Consider the following 20,096-nt stretch of genomic DNA (forward strand, 5'->3'; position numbering starts at 1 on the left):
CATGCAGAACTAGACCCATCAGCCTTCGCCAAAGAAGGCTCAGGAATGGCTCAACACAGATGGTGTACAATTGACCAGACATGGGGCACCCCTGACGTACTCCTCTTCTGAAGGGAATGGGCGCTGTCAGTGATCCATTAATCTTGAGGCACTCTGCGGCAGAGTATAGGAGCCGAACTCAGGCCACAAAGTGTTGTCTGAGCCCAAAAATCTGCAGTGCCCACCAGGAAACTGTGGTCTACCCAGTCAAATGCCTTCTCCTGGTCAAGAGAAAGAAACACTGCCATGGACCCAGTCTCCAGGAGCAGGTGGATCAGGTGCCATACTAGGTGGACATTGTCCTGGATGGAGCGGCCCAGGACTGTGTAGGATTGGTCAGGATGGACGACATGTCTCAATGGTGTAGATTGGTGCTCACTGACAGTGTTCTAAACGGTGTAGATTGGTGTATGTTGACAGTGTACTGAACGGTGTAGATTGGTGTACGTTGACAGTGTACTGAACAGTGTAGATTGGTGTACGTTGACGGAGTATTGAACAGTGTAGATCGGTGTATGTTGACAGTGTACTGAACGGTGTAGATAGGTGTATGTTGCCAGTGTGCTGAACAGTGTAGATTGGTGTATGTTGATGGAGTATTGAACAGTGTAGACCGGTGTATGTTGACAGTGTACTGAACGGTGTAGATAGGTGTATGTTGACAGTGTGCTGAGAGTGTAGATTGGTGTATGTTGATGGTGTACTGAACGGTGTAAATTGGTGTATGTTGACAGTGTACTGAACAGTGTAGATTGGTGTACATTGACGGAGTATTGAACAGTGTAGATTGGTGTATGTTGACAGTGTACTGAATGGTGTAGATAGGTGTATGTTGACAGTGTGCTGAACAGTGTAGATAGGTGTATGTTGACAGTGTGCTGAACAGTGTAGATTGGTGTATGTTGATGGTATACTGAACGGTGTAGATTGGTGTACATTGACAGTGTACTGAACAGTGTAGATCGGTGTACGTTGATGGTGTATTCAACAGTGTAGATCGGTGTATGTTGACGGTGTACTGAACAGTGTAGATTGGTGTATGTTGACAGTGTACTGAACAGTGTAGATCAGTGTATGTTGACAGTGTACTGAACAGTGTAGATCGGTGTACGTTGATGGTGTACTGAACAGTGTAGATCGGTGTATGTTGACAGCGTACTGAACAGTGTAGATTGGTGTACGTTGATGGTGTATTGAACAGTGTAGATTAGTGTACGTAGATGGTGTACGGAACAGTGTAGATCGGTGTATGTTGACAGTGTACTGAACAGTGTAGATCGGTGTACGTTGATGGTGTACTGAACAGTGTAGATCGGTGTATGTTGACAGCGTACTGAACAGTGTAGATTGGTGTACGTTGATGGTGTATTGAACAGTGTAGATTAGTGTACGTAGATGGTGTACGGAACAGTGTAGATCGGTGTATGTTGACAGTGTACTGAACAGTGTAGATCGGTGTATGTTGACAGTGTACTGAACAGTGTAGATTGGTGTACGTTGATGCTGTACTGAACAGTGTAGATTGGTGTACGTTGACAGTGTACTGAACAGTATAGATCAGTGTATGTTGACAGTGTGCTGAGAGTGTAGATTGGTGTATGTTGATGGTGTACTGAACGGTGTAAATTGGTGTATGTTGACAGTGTACTGAACAGTGTAGATTGTAGATTGGTGTACGTTGACAGTGTACTGAACAGTGTAGATTGGTGTACATTGACGGAGTATTGAACAGTGTAGATTGGTGTATGTTGACAGTGTACTGAATGGTGTAGATAGGTGTATGTTGACAGTGTGCTGAACAGTGTAGATAGGTGTATGTTGACAGTGTGCTGAACAGTGTAGATTGGTGTATGTTGATGGTATACTGAACGGTGTAGATTGGTGTACATTGATGGTGTATTCAACAGTGTAGATCGGTGTATGTTGACGGTGTACTGAACAGTGTAGATTGGTGTATGTTGACAGTGTACTGAACAGTGTAGATCAGTGTACTGAACAGTGTAGATTGGTGTACGTTGACAGTGTACTGAACAGTGTAGATTGGTGTACGTTGACGGAGTATTGAACAGTGTAGATCGGTGTATGTTGACAGTGTACTGAACGGTGTAGATAGGTGTATGTTGACAGTGTGCTGAACAGTGTAGATTGGTGTATGTTGGTGTACTGAACGGTGTAGATTGGTGTACATTGATGGTGTACTGAACAGTGTAGATCGGTGTACGTTGACAGCGTACTGAACAGTGTAGATTGGTGTACGTTGATGGTGTATTGAACAGTGTAGATTAGTGTACGTAGATGGTGTACTGAACAGTGTAGATCGGTGTATGTTGACAGTGTACTGAACAGTGTAGATCGGTGTATGTTGACAGTGTACTGAACAGTGTAGATTGGTGTACATTGATGCGTACTGAACAGTGTAGATTGGTGTACGTTGACAGTGTACTGAACAGTGTAGATTAGTGTACGTAGATGGTGTACTGAACAGTGTAGATCGGTGTATGTTGACAGTGTACTGAACAGTGTAGATCGGTGTATGTTGACAGTGTACTGAACAGTGTAGATTGGTGTACATTGATGCTGTACTGAACAGTGTAGATTGGTGTACGTTGACAGTGTACTGAACAGTATAGATCAGTGTATGTTGATAGTGTACTGAACAGTGTAGATTGTAGATTGGTGTATGTTGACAGTGTACTGAACAGTGTAGATTGGTGTACGTTGACAGTGTACTGAACAGTGTAGATCGGTGTACGTTGACGGTGTATTCAACAGTGTAGATTGGTGTATGTTGACGGTGTACTGAACAGTGTAGATTGGTGTATGTTGACAGTGTACTGAACAGTGTAGATTGTAGATTGGTGTATGTTGACAGTGTACTGAACAGTGTAGATTGGTGTACGTTGACGGAGTATTGAACAGTGTAGATCGGTGTATGTTGACAGTGTACTGAATGGTGTAGATAGGTGTATGTTGACAGTGTACTGAACAGTGTAGATAGGTGTATGTTGACAGTGTGCTGAACAGTGTAGATTGGTGTATGTTGATGCTATACTGAATGGTGTAGATTGGTGTACATTGACAGTGTACTGAACAGTGTAGATTGGTGTATGTTGACAGTGTACTGAACAGTGTAGATCGGTGTATGTTGACAGTGTACTGAACAGTGTAGATCGGTGTATGTTGACAGTGTACTGAACAGTGTAGATCGGTGTACGTTGATGGTGTACTGAACAGTGTAGATCGGTGTATGTTGACAGCGTACTGAACAGTGTAGATTGGTGTACGTTGATGGTGTATTGAACAGTGTAGATTAGTGTACGTTGATGGTGTACGGAACAGTGTAGATCGGTGTATGTTGACAGTGTACTGAACAGTGTAGATCAGTGTATGTTGATAGTGTACTGAACGGTGTAGATTGGTGTATGTTGACGGTGTACTGAACAGTGCAGATTGGTGTACGTTGATGGTGTACTGAACGGTGTAGATTGGTGTATGTTGACAGTGTACTGAACAGTGTAGATCGGTGTATGTTGACAGTGTACTGAACAGTGTAGATTGGTGTACGTTGATGCTGTACTGAACAGTGTAGATCAGTGTATGTTGATAGTGTACTGAACAGTGTAGATTGGTGTATGTTGACGGTGTACTGAACAGTGCAGATTGGTGTATGTTGATGGTGTACTGAACGGTGTAGATTGGTGTATGTTGACAGTGTACTGAACAGTGTAGATCGGTGTATGTTGACAGTGTACTGAACAGTGTAGATTGGTGTACGTTGATGCTGTACTGAACAGTGTAGATCAGTGTATGTTGATAGTGTACTGAACAGTGTAGATTGGTGTATGTTGACGGTGTACTGAACAGTGCAGATTGGTGTACGTTGACGGTGTACTGAACGGTGTAGATTGGTGTATGTTGACAGTGAGAATCGGCGTATGTTGACAGTGTACTGAACAGTGTAGATTGGTGTACGTTGATGGTGTACTGAACGGTGTAGATTGGTGTACGTTGACAGTGTACTGAACAGTGTAGATCGGTGTACGTTGACAGTGTACTGAACAGTGTAGATCGGTGTACGTTGACAGTGTGCTGAACAGTGTAGATCGGTGTACGTTGACAGTACTGAACGGTGTAGATCGGTGTATGTTGACAGTGTACTGAACAGTGTAGATCGGTGTACGTTGACAGTGTACTCAACAGTGTAGATCGGTGTACGTTGACAGTGTACTCAACAGTGTAGATCAGTGTACGTTGATGTTGTATTCAACAGTGTAGATCGGTGTATGTTGACAGTGTACTGAACAGTGTAGATTGTAGATTGGTGTACGTTGACAGTGTACTGAACAGTGTAGATTGGTGTACATTGACGGAGTATTGAACAGTGTAGATTGGTGTATGTTGACAGTGTACTGAATGGTGTAGATAGGTGTATGTTGACAGTGTGCTGAACAGTGTAGATAGGTGTATGTTGACAGTGTGCTGAACAGTCTAGATTGGTGTATGTTGATGGTATACTGAACGGTGTAGATTGGTGTACATTGACAGTGTACTGAACAGTGTAGATCGGTGTACATTGATGGTGTATTCAACAGTGTAGATTGGTGTATGTTGACAGTGTACTGAACAGTGTAGATTGTAGATTGGTGTATGTTGACAGTGTACTGAACAGTGTAGATTGTAGATTGGTGTACGTTGATGCTGTACTGAACAGTGTAGATCAGTGTATGTTGATAGTGTACTGAACAGTGTAGATTGGTGTATGTTGACGGTGTACTGAACAGTGCAGATTGGTGTATGTTGATGGTGTACTGAACGGTGTAGATTGGTGTATGTTGACAGTGTACTGAACAGTGTAGATCGGTGTATGTTGACAGTGTACTGAACAGTGTAGATTGGTGTACGTTGATGCTGTACTGAACAGTGTAGATCAGTGTATGTTGATAGTGTACTGAACAGTGTAGATTGGTGTATGTTGACGGTGTACTGAACAGTGCAGATTGGTGTACGTTGACGGTGTACTGAACGGTGTAGATTGGTGTATGTTGACAGTGAGAATCGGCGTATGTTGACAGTGTACTGAACAGTGTAGATTGGTGTACGTTGATGGTGTACTGAACGGTGTAGATTGGTGTACGTTGACAGTGTACTGAACAGTGTAGATCGGTGTACGTTGACAGTGTACTGAACAGTGTAGATCGGTGTACGTTGACAGTGTGCTGAACAGTGTAGATCGGTGTACGTTGACAGTACTGAACGGTGTAGATCGGTGTATGTTGACAGTGTACTGAACAAGAGTGTAGATTGGTGTATGTTGATGGTGTACTGAACGGTGTAAATTGGTGTAAGTGTAGATCGGTGTACGTTGACAGTGTACTCAACAGTGTAGATCAGTGTACGTTGATGTTGTATTCAACAGTGTAGATCGGTGTATGTTGACAGTGTACTGAACAGTGTAGATTGTAGATTGGTGTACGTTGACAGTGTACTGAACAGTGTAGATTGGTGTACATTGACGGAGTATTGAACAGTGTAGATTGGTGTATGTTGACAGTGTACTGAATGGTGTAGATAGGTGTATGTTGACAGTGTGCTGAACAGTGTAGATAGGTGTATGTTGACAGTGTGCTGAACAGTCTAGATTGGTGTATGTTGATGGTATACTGAACGGTGTAGATTGGTGTACATTGACAGTGTACTGAACAGTGTAGATCGGTGTACATTGATGGTGTATTCAACAGTGTAGATCGGTGTATGTTGACGGTGTACTGAACAGTGTAGATTGGTGTATGTTGACAGTGTACTGAACAGTGTAGATCAGTGTACTGAACAGTGTAGATTGGTGTACGTTGACAGTGTACTGAACAGTGTAGATTGGTGTACGTTGACGGAGTATTGAACAGTGTAGATCGGTGTATGTTGACAGTGTACTGAACGGTGTAGATAGGTGTATGTTGACAGTGTGCTGAACAGTGTAGATTGGTGTATGTTGGTGTACTGAACGGTGTAGATTGGTGTACATTGACAGTGTACTGAACAGTGTAGATCGGTGTACGTTGATGGTGTATTCAACAGTGTAGATCGGTGTATGTTGACGGTGTACTGAACAGTGTAGATTGGTGTATGTTGACAGTGTACTGAACAGTGTAGATCAGTGTACTGAACAGTGTAGATTGGTGTACGTTGACAGTGTACTGAACAGTGTAGATTGGTGTACGTTGACGGAGTATTGAACAGTGTAGATCGGTGTATGTTGACAGTGTACTGAACGGTGTAGATAGGTGTATGTTGACAGTGTGCTGAACAGTGTAGATTGGTGTATGTTGGTGTACTGAACGGTGTAGATTGGTGTACATTGACAGTGTACTGAACAGTGTAGATCGGTGTACGTTGATGGTGTATTCAACAGTGTAGATCGGTGTATGTTGACGGTGTACTGAACAGTGTAGATTGGTGTATGTTGACAGTGTACTGAACAGTGTAGATCAGTGTATGTTGACAGTGTACTGAACAGTGTAGATCGGTGTACGTTGATGGTGTACTGAACAGTGTAGATCGGTGTATGTTGACAGCGTACTGAACAGTGTAGATTGGTGTACGTTGATGGTGTATTGAACAGTGTAGATTAGTGTACGTAGATGGTGTACGGAACAGTGTAGATCGGTGTATGTTGACAGTGTACTGAACAGTGTAGATCGGTGTATGTTGACAGTGTACTGAACAGTGTAGATTGGTGTACGTTGATGCTGTACTGAACAGTGTAGATTGGTGTACGTTGACAGTGTACTGAACAGTATAGATCAGTGTATGTTGACAGTGTGCTGAGAGTGTAGATTGGTGTATGTTGATGGTGTACTGAACGGTGTAAATTGGTGTATGTTGACAGTGTACTGAACAGTGTAGATTGTAGATTGGTGTACGTTGACAGTGTACTGAACAGTGTAGATTGGTGTACATTGACGGAGTATTGAACAGTGTAGATTGGTGTATGTTGACAGTGTACTGAATGTTGTAGATAGGTGTATGTTGACAGTGTGCTGAACAGTGTAGATAGGTGTATGTTGACAGTGTGCTGAACAGTGTAGATTGGTGTATGTTGATGGTATACTGAACGGTGTAGATTGGTGTACATTGATGGTGTATTCAACAGTGTAGATCGGTGTATGTTGACGGTGTACTGAACAGTGTAGATTGGTGTATGTTGACAGTGTACTGAACAGTGTAGATCAGTGTACTGAACAGTGTAGATTGGTGTACGTTGACAGTGTACTGAACAGTGTAGATTGGTGTACGTTGACGGAGTATTGAACAGTGTAGATCGGTGTATGTTGACAGTGTACTGAACGGTGTAGATAGGTGTATGTTGACAGTGTGCTGAACAGTGTAGATTGGTGTATGTTGGTGTACTGAACGGTGTAGATTGGTGTACATTGACAGTGTACTGAACAGTGTAGATCGGTGTACGTTGATGGTGTATTCAACAGTGTAGATCAGTGTATGTTGACAGTGTACTGAACAGTGTAGATCGGTGTACGTTGATGGTGTACTGAACAGTGTAGATCGGTGTATGTTGACAGCGTACTGAACAGTGTAGATTGGTGTACGTTGATGGTGTATTGAACAGTGTAGATTAGTGTACGTAGATGGTGTACTGAACAGTGTAGATCGGTGTATGTTGACAGTGTACTGAACAGTGTAGATCGGTGTATGTTGACAGTGTACTGAACAATGTAGATTGGTGTACATTGATGCTGTACTGAACAGTGTAGATTGGTGTACGTTGACAGTGTACTGAACAGTATAGATCAGTGTATGTTGATAGTGTACTGAATGGTGTAAATTGGTGTATGTTGACAGTGTACTGAACAGTGTAGATTGGAGTACGTTGACAGTGTACTGAACAGTGTAGATCGGTGTACGTTGACGGTGTATTCAACAGTGTAGATTGGTGTATGTTGACGGTGTACTGAACAGTGTAGATTGGTGTATGTTGACAGTGTACTGAACAGTGTAGATTGTAGATTGGTGTATGTTGACAGTGTACTGAACAGTGTAGATTGGTGTACGTTGACGGAGTATTGAACAGTGTAGATCGGTGTATGTTGACAGTGTACTGAATGGTGTAGATAGGTGTATGTTGACAGTGTGCTGAACAGTGTAGATAGGTGTATGTTGACAGTGTGCTGAACAGTGTAGATTGGTGTATGTTGATGGTATACTGAATGGTGTAGATTGGTGTACATTGACAGTGTACTGAACAGTGTAGATTGGTGTATGTTGACAGTGTACTGAACAGTGTAGATCGGTGTATGTTGACAGTGTACTGAACAGTGTAGATCGGTGTATGTTGACAGTGTACTGAACAGTGTAGATCGGTGTACGTTGATGGTGTACTGAACAGTGTAGATCGGTGTATGTTGACAGCGTACTGAACAGTGTAGATTGGTGTACGTTGATGGTGTATTGAACAGTGTAGATTAGTGTACGTTGATGGTGTACGGAACAGTGTAGATCGGTGTATGTTGACAGTGTACTGAACAGTGTAGATCAGTGTATGTTGATAGTGTACTGAACGGTGTAGATTGGTGTATGTTGACGGTGTACTGAACAGTGCAGATTGGTGTACGTTGATGGTGTACTGAACGGTGTAGATTGGTGTATGTTGACAGTGTACTGAACAGTGTAGATCGGTGTATGTTGACAGTGTACTGAACAGTGTAGATTGGTGTACGTTGATGCTGTACTGAACAGTGTAGATCAGTGTATGTTGATAGTGTACTGAACAGTGTAGATTGGTGTATGTTGACGGTGTACTGAACAGTGCAGATTGGTGTATGTTGATGGTGTACTGAACGGTGTAGATTGGTGTATGTTGACAGTGTACTGAACAGTGTAGATCGGTGTATGTTGACAGTGTACTGAACAGTGTAGATTGGTGTACGTTGATGCTGTACTGAACAGTGTAGATCAGTGTATGTTGATAGTGTACTGAACAGTGTAGATTGGTGTATGTTGACGGTGTACTGAACAGTGTAGATTGGTGTACGTTGACGGTGTACTGAACGGTGTAGATTGGTGTATGTTGACAGTGAGAATCGGCGTATGTTGACAGTGTACTGAACAGTGTAGATTGGTGTACGTTGATGGTGTACTGAACGGTGTAGATTGGTGTACGTTGACAGTGTACTGAACAGTGTAGATCGGTGTACGTTGACAGTGTACTGAACAGTGTAGATCGGTGTACGTTGACAGTGTGCTGAACAGTGTAGATCGGTGTACGTTGACAGTACTGAACGGTGTAGATCGGTGTATGTTGACAGTGTACTGAACAGTGTAGATCGGTGTACGTTGACAGTGTACTCAACAGTGTAGATCGGTGTACGTTGACAGTGTACTCAACAGTGTAGATCAGTGTACGTTGATGTTGTATTCAACAGTGTAGATCGGTGTATGTTGACAGTGTACTGAACAGTGTAGATTGGTGTATGTTGACAGTGTACTGAACAGTGTAGATTGGTGTATGTTGACAGTGTAGATCGGTGTATGTTGACAGTGTACTGAACAGTGTAGATTGGTGTATGTTGACAGTGTAGATCGGTGTATATTGACAGTGTACTGAACAGTGTAGATTGGTGTATGTTGACAGTGTACCGAACAGTGTAGATCGGTGTATGTTGACAGTGTACTGAACAGTGTAGATCGGTGTATGTTGACAGTGTACTGAACAGTGTAGATCGGTGTATGTTGACAGTGTACTGAACAGTGTAGATCGGTGTATGTTGACAGTGTACTGAACAGTGTAGATCGGTGTATGTTGACAGTGTACTGAACAGTGTAGATTGGTGTATGTTGACAGTGTACCGAACAGTGTAGATCGGTGTATGTTGACAGTGTACTGAACAGTGTAGATCGGTGATCGATGTATGTTGACAGTGTACTGAACAGTGTAGATCGGTGTATGTTGGTGTACTGAACAGTGTAGATTGGTGTATGTTGACAGTGTACTGAACAGTGTAGATTGGTGTATGTTGACAGTGAGAATCGGCGTATGTTGACAGTGTACTGAACAGTGTAGATCGGTGTATGTTGACAGTGTACTGAACAGTGTAGATCGGTGTATGTTGACAGTGTACTGAACAGTGTAGATCGGTGATCGATGTATGTTGACAGTGTACTGAACAGTGTAGATCGGTGTATGTTGACGGTGTACTGAACAGTGTAGATTGGTGTATGTTGACAGTGTACTGAACAGTGTAGATTGGTGTATGTTGACAGTGTAGATCGGCGTATGTTGACAGTATACTGAACAGTGTAGATCGGTGTACGTTGATGGTGTGCGGAACAGTGTAGATCAGTGTATGTTGACAGTGTACTGAACAGTGTAGATTGGTGTACGTTGACAGTGTACTGAACAGTGTAGATTGGTGTATGTTGACAGTGTACTGAACAGTGTAGATCGGTGTACGTTGATGGTGTATTCAACAGTGTAGATCAGTGTATGTTGACGGTGTACTGAACAGTGTAGATTGGTGTATGTTGACAGTGTACTGAACAGTGTAAATCAGTGTATGTTGACAGTGTACTGAACAGTGTAGATCGGTGTACGTTGATGGTGTATTCAACAGTGTACATCAGTGTATGTTGACAGTGTACTGAACAGTGTAGATTAGTGTATGTTGACAGTGTACTGAACGGTGTAGATTAGTGTATGTTGACAGTGTACTGAACGGTGTAGATTGGTGTATGTTGACAGTGTAGATCGGTGTATGTTGACAGTGTACTGAACAGTGTAGATCAGTGATCGGTGTATGTTGACAGTGTACTGAACAGTGTAGATCGGTGTATGTTGACAGTGTATTGAACAGTGTAGATTGGTGTACGTTGATGGTGTATTGAACAGTATAGATTGGTGTACATTGATGGTGTGCGGAAAAGTGTAGATCGGTGTATTTTGACAGTGTACTGAACAGTGTAGATCGGTGTATGTTGACAGTGTACTGAACAGTGTAGATTGGTGTATGTTGACAGTGTACTGAACAGTGTAGATCGGTGTATGTTGACAGTGTACTGAACAGTGTAGATCGGTGTATGTTGACAGTGTACTGAACAGTGTAGATCGGTGTATGTTGACAGTGTACTGAACAGTGTAGATTGGTGTATGTTGACAGTGTACTGAACAGTGTAAATCGGTGTACGTTGATGGTGTATTCAACAGTGTAGATCAGTGTATGTTGACAGTGTACTGAACAGTGTAGATTGGTGTATGTTGACAGTGTACTGAACAGTGTAGATCAGTGTATGTGACAGTGTACTGAACAGTGTAGATCGGTGTACGTCGACAGTGTATTGAACAGTGTAGATTGGTGTACGTTGACAGTGTACTGAACAGTGTAGATCGGTGTACGTTGATAGTGTACTGAACAGTGTAGATTGGTGTATGTTGACAGTGTACTGAACAGTGTAGATTGGTGTACGTTGATGGTGTATTGAACAGTGTAGATTGGTGTACATTGATGGTGTACTGAACAGTGTAGATCAGTGTATGTTGACAGTGTACTGAACAGTGTAGATTGGTGTATGTTGACAGTGTAGATCGGTGTATGTTGACAGTGTACTGAACAGTGTAGATTGGTGAACGTTGACGGTGTACTGAACAGTGTAGATTGGTTTATGTTGACAGTGTACTGAACAGTGTAGATCGGTGTACATTGATGGTGTATTCAACAGTGTAGATCAGTGTATGTTGACGGTGTACTGAACAGTGTAGATTGGTGTATGTTGACAGTGTACTGAACAGTGTAGATCGGTGTACGTTGATGGTGTACTGAACAGTGTAGATTTGTGTATGTTGACAGTGTACTGAACGGTGTAGATTGGTGTATGTTGACAGTGTAGATCGGTGTATGTTGACAGTGTACTGAACAGTGTAGATCGGTGATCGGTGTATGTTGACAGTGTACTGAACAGTGTAGATCGGTGTACGTTGATGGTGTACTGAACAGTGTAGATCGGTGTATGTTGACAGTGTACTGAACAGTGTAGATTGGTGTATATTGATGGTGTATTGAACAGTGTAGATTGGTGTACGTTGGTGTGCAGAAAAGTGTAGATCGGTGTATGTTGACAGTGTACTGAACAGTGTAGATTGGTGTATGTTGACAGTGTACTGAACAGTGTAGATCGGTGTACGTTGATGGTGTATTCAACAGTGCAGATCAGTGTATGTTGACGGTGTACTGAACAGTGTAGATTGGTGTATGTTGACAGTGTTCTGAACAGTGTAGATCAGTGTATGTTGACAGTGTACTGAACAGTGTAGATCGGTGTATGTTGACAGTGTTCTGAACAGTGTAGATCGGTGTATGTTGACAGTGTACTGAACAGCGTAGATCGGTGTATGTTGACAGTGTACTGAACAGTGTAGATCGGTGTATGTTGACAGTGTACTGAACAGTGTAGATCGGTGTATGTTGACAGTGTACTGAACAGTGTAGATTGGTGTATGTTGACGGTGTACTGAACAGTTTAGATTGGTGTACGTTGATGGTGTACTGAACGGTGTAGATTGGTGCACATTGACAGTGTACTAAATGGTATCGATTGGAGCTCATTGACAGTATACCCTGTGGAAGGTCTATAACAATTGCATTGTGTTTTTCTCCTCAGGAGCTACAAAGGAGATCGGTTCTGCACTGACCCGAATGTGCATGAGGCATCGCAGTATTGAGTCCCGGCTCAAACAGCTCACTGTGTAAGGTTGCTACCCACTCCCCCCTTGAAGCCTCCACAACCCCCCCCCCACTATCTCTTCTCTCCCCCTCCCTCGAGCAGACACCCATCTGAATGTCTATAACCTTTGTTTGCTGGCACTCACGTGATGTGCCATTCTGTGAAACTATGTCCTTGGCTCTCTGCCTCCCACTCTCTGTGTGTTTACTCTCCACTCTGTTTCCTTCTCTGTGTAGGGCCTTGACGGAGAGTTTGATAAACCCCTTGGAGCTCCGCATTGAAGAGTGGAAAAAGGTCGGCAACCAGCTTGACAAAGACCATGCAAAAGGTACCTGAGCTGAATCAATTTCCGCGCCCTGCCCTGCCCTCCAGTTGCGTCGGGTTTTACGCCGGTCATCTTTACGCCCCAGTTGCATGGCACTTTACGGCAGTCACCTTTACGATCCAGTTGCATCGAGGTTTATGCCGGTCACCTTTACGATCAGGGCTTCATTCCCACGCTGTCTGCGGAGTTTGTATGTTCTCCCTGTGATCACGTGGGTTTCCTCCGGGTGCTCTGGTTTCCTCCCACAGTCCAAAGACGTATGGTTAGGGTTAGTGAGTTGTGGGCCTGCTACGTTGGCACCACTTGAGGGCTACTCAATTCAGTCCTTGCTGATTTGACGTGACACACAACGATGCATTTCACTGCTTGCTTGGATATCCACATGACATTGTATAAAGCTGACCCCTCTCTCGTGCTCAGCGGAACAGTCACACGTGCAGAGTTCTTACTTAAACCTCGTCCTTTTGTTTCACAGAGTGCAAGAAAGCCCGACAGGAGATTAAGAAGAAATCATCCGACACACTGAAACTACAGAAGAAAGTTAAGAAAGGTTTGTGCCTTGTATCGGCTCTGATTGCCTCATTACAGGGAGGATATGGCACTGAGCATCATAGCAAAGTGTTTTTGCAGCTCTATAAAACTCTGGCGACACCACACATGGAAAATTGTGCTCAGATCTGGTCACCTCATTACGGGACGGATGCAGAAGCTTTAGTCAGGGTGCGGAGGAGATTTACCATGGTGCTGCCTGGATTAGAGAGGGTGCAGAGGAGTTTGACCAGGATGCTGCCTGGATTAGAGAGGGTACAGAGGAGATTTACCAGGATGCTGCCTGGATTAGAGAGGGTACAGAGGAGATTTACCAGGGTGCTGCCTGGATTAGAGAGGGTGCAGAGGAGTTTGACCAGGCTGCTGCCTGGATTAGAGAGGGTGCAGAGGAGATTGACAAGGATGCGGCATGGATTAGAGAGGGTACAGAGGAGATTGACCAGGATGCTGCCTGGATTAGAGAGGGTGCGGAGGAGATTTACCAGGATGCTGCCTGGATTAGACAGGGCGCAGAGGAGATTGACCAGGATGCTGCTTGGATTAGAGAGGGTGCGGAGGAGATTGACCAGGGTGCTGCATGGATCAGAGAGGGTACAGGGGAGATTTACCAGGGTGCTGCCTGGATTAGAGAGGGTGCAGAGGAGATTGACCAGGATGCTGCCTGGATTAGAGAGGGTACAGAGGAGATTGACCAGGATGCTGCCTGGATTAGAGAGGGTGCGGAGGAGATTCACTAGGACGCTGCCTGGATTAGAGAGGGTGTAGTGGAGATTTACCAGGACGCTGCCTGGATTAGAGAGGGTGTTGTGGAGATTTACCAGGATGCTGCCTGGATTAGAGAGGGTGCAGAGGAGATTGACCAGGATGCTGCCTGGATTAGAGAGGTACAGAGGAGTTTTACCAGGACGCTGCCTCGATTAGAGAGGGTGCAGAGGAGATTGACCAGGCTGCTACCTGGATTAGAGAGGGTGGGGAGGAGATTGACCAGGATGCTACCTGGATTAGAGAGTGTGGGGAGGAGATTGACCAGGATGCTGCCTGGATTAGAGAGGGTGCAGAGGAGATTGACTAGGATGCTGCCTGGATTAGAGAGGGTGTAGTGGAGATTGACCAGGACACTGCCTGGATTAGAGAGGGTGCAGAGGAGATTGACCAGGATGCTGCCTGGATTAGAGAGGGTGCAGAGGAGATTGACCAGGACACTGCCTGGATTAGAGAGGGTGTAGTGGAGATTGACCAGGACACTGCCTGGATTAGAGAGGGTGCAGAGGAGATTTACCAGGACATTGCCTGGATTAGAGAGGGTGCAGAGGAGATTGACTAGGACGCTGCCTGGATTAGAGAGGGTGTAGTGGAGATTTACCAGGACATTGCCTGGATTAGAGAGGGTGCAGAGGAGATTGACTAGGACGCTGCCTGGATTAGAGAGGGTGTAGTGGAGATTTACCAGGACGCTGCCTGGATTAGAGAGGGTGTAGTGGAGATTTACCAGGACGCTGCCTGGATTAGAGAGGGTGTAGTGGAGATTTACCAGGAAATTGCCTGGATTAGAGAGGGTGCAGAGGAGATTGACTAGGACGCTGCCTGGATTAGAGAGGGTGCAGAGGAGATTTACCAGGACATTGCCTGGATTAGAGAGGGTGCAGAGGAGATTGACTAGGACGCTGCCTGGATTAGAGAGGGTGTAGTGGAGATTTACCAGGACGCTGCCTGGATTAGAGAGGGTGTAGTGGAGATTTACCAGGACGCTGCCTGGATTAGAGAGGGTGTAGTGGAGATTTACCAGGACATTGCCTGGATTAGAGAGGGTGCAGAGGAGATTGACTAGGACGCTGCCTGGATTAGAGAGGGTGTAGTGGAGATTTACCAGGACATTGCCTGGATTAGAGAGGGTGCAGAGGAGATTTACCAGGACACTGCCTGGATTAGAGAGGGTGCAGAGGAGATTGACCAGGACACTGCCTGGATTAGAGAGGGTGTAGTGGAGATTTACCAGGACATTGCCTGGATTAGAGAGGGTGCAGAGGAGATTGACTAGGATGCTGCCTGGATTAGAGAGGGTGTAGTGGAGATTTACCAGGACATTGCCTGGATTAGAGAGGGTGCAGAGGAGATTTACCAGGACACTGCCTGGATTAGAGAGGGTGCAGAGGAGATTTACCAGGACGCTGCCTGGATTAGAGAGGGTGTTGTGGAGATTTACCAGGACGCTGCCTGGATTAGAGAGGGTGCAGAGGAGATTGACCAGGACACTGCCTGGATTAGAGAGGGTGTAGTGGAGATTTACCAGGACATTGCCTGGATTAGAGAGGGTGCAGAGGAGATTGACTAGGATGCTGCCTGGATTAGAGAGGGTGTAGTGGAGATTTACCAGGACATTGCCTGGATTAGAGAGGGTGCAGAGGAGATTTACCAGGACACTGCCTGGATTAGAGAGGGTGCAGAGGAGATTGACCAGGACACTGCCTGGATTAGAGAGGGTGTAGTGGAGATTTACCAGGACGCTGCCTGGATTAGAGAGGGTGTAGTGGAGATTGACCAGGACGCTGCCTGGATTAGAGAGGGTGTAGTGGTGATTTACCAGGACACTGCCTGGATTAGAGAGGGTGTAGTGGAGATTTACCAGGACGCTGCCTGGATTAGAGAGGGTGTAGTGGAGATTGACCAGGACGCTGCCTGGATTAGAGAGGGTGCAGAGGAGATTTACCAGGACACTGCCTGGATTAGAGAGGGTGCAGAGGAGATTGACCAGGACACTGCCTGGATTAGAGAGGGTGTAGTGGAGATTGACCAGGACACTGCCTGGATTAGAGAGGGTGCAGAGGAGATTTACCAGGACATTGCCTGGATTAGAGAGGGTGCAGAGGAGATTGACTAGGATGCTGCCTGGATTAGAGAGGGTGTAGTGGAGATTTACCAGGACATTGCCTGGATTAGAGAGGGTGCAGAGGAGATTGACTAGGACGCTGCCTGGATTAGAGAGGGTGTAGTGGAGATTTACCAGGACGCTGCCTGGATTAGAGAGGGTGTAGTGGAGATTTACCAGGACGCTGCCTGGATTAGAGAGGGTGTAGTGGAGATTTACCAGGACATTGCCTGGATTAGAGAGGGTGCAGAGGAGATTGACTAGGACGCTGCCTGGATTAGAGAGGGTGCAGAGGAGATTTACCAGGACATTGCCTGGATTAGAGAGGGTGCAGAGGAGATTGACTAGGACGCTGCCTGGATTAGAGAGGGTGTAGTGGAGATTTACCAGGACGCTGCCTGGATTAGAGAGGGTGTAGTGGAGATTTACCAGGACGCTGCCTGGATTAGAGAGGGTGTAGTGGAGATTTACCAGGACATTGCCTGGATTAGAGAGGGTGCAGAGGAGATTGACTAGGACGCTGCCTGGATTAGAGAGGGTGTAGTGGAGATTTACCAGGACATTGCCTGGATTAGAGAGGGTGTAGTGGAGATTTACCAGGACATTGCCTGGATTAGAGAGGGTGCAGAGGAGATTTACCAGGACACTGCCTGGATTAGAGAGGGTGCAGAGGAGATTTACCAGGACGCTGCCTGGATTAGAGAGGGTGTTGTGGAGATTTACCAGGACGCTGCCTGGATTAGAGAGGGTGCAGAGGAGATTGACCAGGACACTGCCTGGATTAGAGAGGGTGTAGTGGAGATTTACCAGGACATTGCCTGGATTAGAGAGGGTGCAGAGGAGATTGACTAGGATGCTGCCTGGATTAGAGAGGGTGTAGTGGAGATTTACCAGGACATTGCCTGGATTAGAGAGGGTGAAGAGGAGATTTACCAGGACACTGCCTGGATTAGAGAGGGTGCAGAGGAGATTGACCAGGACACTGCCTGGATTAGAGAGGGTGTAGTGGAGATTTACCAGGACGCTGCCTGGATTAGAGAGGGTGTAGTGGAGATTGACCAGGACGCTGCCTGGATTAGAGAGGGTGTAGTGGTGATTTACCAGGACACTGCCTGGATTAGAGAGGGTGTAGTGGAGATTTACCAGGACGCTGCCTGGATTAGAGAGGGTGTAGTGGAGATTGACCAGGACGCTGCCTGGATTAGAGAGGGTGCAGAGGAGATTTACCAGGACACTGCCTGGATTAGAGAGGGTGCAGAGGAGATTGACCAGGACACTGCCTGGATTAGAGAGGGTGTAGTGGAGATTTACCAGGACGCTGCCTGGATTAGAGAGGGTGTAGTGGAGATTGACCAGGACGCTGCCTGGATTAGAGAGGGTGCAGAGGAGATTTACTGGGACACTGCCTGGATTAGAGAGGGTGTAGTGGAGATTTACCAGGACGCTGCCTGGATTAGAGAGGGTGTTGTGGAGATTTACCAGGACGCTGCCTGGATTAGAGAGGGTGGGGAGGAGATTTACCAGGACGCTGTCTGGATTAGAGAGGGTGGGGAGGAGATTGACCAGGACGCTGTCTGGATTAGAGAGGGTGGGGAGGAGATTGACCAGGACGCTGCCTGGATTAGAGAGGGTGTAGTGGAGATTGACCAGGACGCTGCCTGGATTAGAGAGGGTGTAGTGGAGATTTACCAGGGTGCTGCCTGGATTAGAGAGGGTGTAGTGGAGATTGACCAGGATGCTGCCTGGATTAGAGAGGGTGTAGTGGAGATTGACCAGGACGCTGCCTGGATTAGAGAGGGTGTAGTGGAGATTTGCCAGGACGCTGCCTGGATTAGAGAGGGTGTAGTGGAGATTTACCAGGACACTGCCTGGATTAGAGAGGGTGCAGAGGAGATTTACCAGGACGCTGCCTGGATTAGAGAGGGTGTTGTGGAGATTTACCAGGACACTGCCTGGATTAGAGAGGGTGCAGAGGAGATTTACCAGGACGCTGCCTGGATTAGAGAGCAAGTCTAAGGTTGAACAAGCTAAGGCTTGAAAAAGGATGAAAAGTGACCTGATACAAGTGTACAATATGATACGAGGCATAGATCGAGTGGACAACCACAGACTCTTTCCCAGGTCAGAAGTGGCTAATACCAGGGGGCATAATTTTAATCGGATTGGAGGAATGTGTAGGTGGGGTGGTAGGGGGAGGTTTTTACACAGGAAGTGGTAGGTGTGTGGAACACCCTGCTGGGGTGATACATCAGGCATATTTAAGGAACTCTTCCTGCAGCCTTTGGACAAAGAGAAGGGTACCGAATGGTGAGGGATGGCTGCGGCCTACTGCCGAGAGCTGTTTACCTCCCTAGAGTCAGTGAACTGGGAGGGTGTCACACTGAGAGGCAAACTGAGAAGTGACGGGTTTGCAGGGCTGCAGGCCGACTGCGACAACAAAGCGGGTGGTGGGGGGTCTATGTGTGATGGTGACAAGGTGAGGTGGGGAATGTGGGCACAGCGGTGAGTGTGGCTGGGGCAAGCGAAGCAATGTGCTCCAGATTGTTCGCAGCAGTGTGTCTGTGGGCTTGTAGACAGGGAGGGGAAGGTCAGTGAGGGCTGGAAGCCCACTGGGTGGACAGCCAGCAGTCAGTGGACCGCGATCTTACCGGGGAGATGGAAATGATCATTGTTAGGGGTAATCTGCCACTTCCCAGCAGCAAAGTCCAGAACAATCAGCCCCACGTGAGGCTGTTTACTGCAAGCTGTGTCCGTGACCTCTCAATAGTACGAGCCCAGGTACTCCTTCCCAGTACCAGCACCAGCCCCAGTGTCACACTTTCCAGGCCTCATCCCATTCCAGTTCTCGCCTCCAACTCTCAGCAGTGCCTCCACACACCCCCACCCTAGTCTCCCTGCTGCACTCCCCCAACACTCACCCTGGTCTCAGGGCTGACCCCTGCATTGGCCCACAACCCCAGTGTGGCTGACCCCTGCATTGGTCCACAATCCCAATGCAGCTGACCCCTGCACTGGCCCACAACCCCAGTGCAGCTGACCCTTCCCTGCACTGGCCCACAACACCAGTGCAGCTGACCCCTCCCTGCACTGGCCCACAACCCCAATGCAGCTGACCCCTGCACTGGCCCACAACCCCAATGCAGCTGACCCCTGCACTGGCCCACAACCCCAATGCAGCTGACCCCTCTCTGCACTGGCCCACAACCCCAGTGCAGCTGACCCTTCTCTGCACTGGCCCACAACCCCAATGCAGCTGACTCCTCCCTGCACTGGCCCACAACCCCAGTGCAGCTGACTCCTCCCTGCACTGGCCCACAACCCCAGTGCAGCTGACCCCTCCCTGCACTGGCCCACAACCCCAGTGCAGCTGACCCCTCCCTGCACTGGCCCACAACCCCAGTGCAGCTGACCCCTCTCTGCTCCCTGTTGGGTTGGAGTTTGTGGCTCTCTGCCACCACCTGCTGGCCTCTCAGTGGGAGTGCTGCCTGGCTCATCAACGCCTGCAACTGGATATTACAGGGGGCAGATGTCTGCCTCATCGCTGCTCACCTCCAGCCTGTTCCTACAGATACAGGGACTAGATATGGCAAC

The 20,096-nt window shown here is 46.5% G+C and overlaps 1 protein-coding gene across 1 annotated transcript in view; it reads left to right on the plus strand.

Moving 5' to 3' along the window:
• Nucleotides 1-20,096, plus strand: part of mtss1 (MTSS I-BAR domain containing 1) — a 180,009-nt gene that overhangs the window by 135,697 nt on the left and 24,216 nt on the right. The window contains exons 4-6 of the mRNA XM_063040953.1: nt 12,703-12,787; nt 13,002-13,093; nt 13,566-13,640. Of these exons, the coding sequence (XP_062897023.1) occupies nt 12,703-12,787; nt 13,002-13,093; nt 13,566-13,640 (252 nt within the window). The remainder of the gene's footprint in view (nt 1-12,702; nt 12,788-13,001; nt 13,094-13,565; nt 13,641-20,096) is intronic.

The sequence above is a fragment of the Mobula hypostoma genome, chromosome 2 (assembly GCF_963921235.1).
Source record: "Mobula hypostoma chromosome 2, sMobHyp1.1, whole genome shotgun sequence".
Taxonomy (NCBI): Eukaryota; Metazoa; Chordata; class Chondrichthyes; order Myliobatiformes; family Myliobatidae; genus Mobula; species Mobula hypostoma.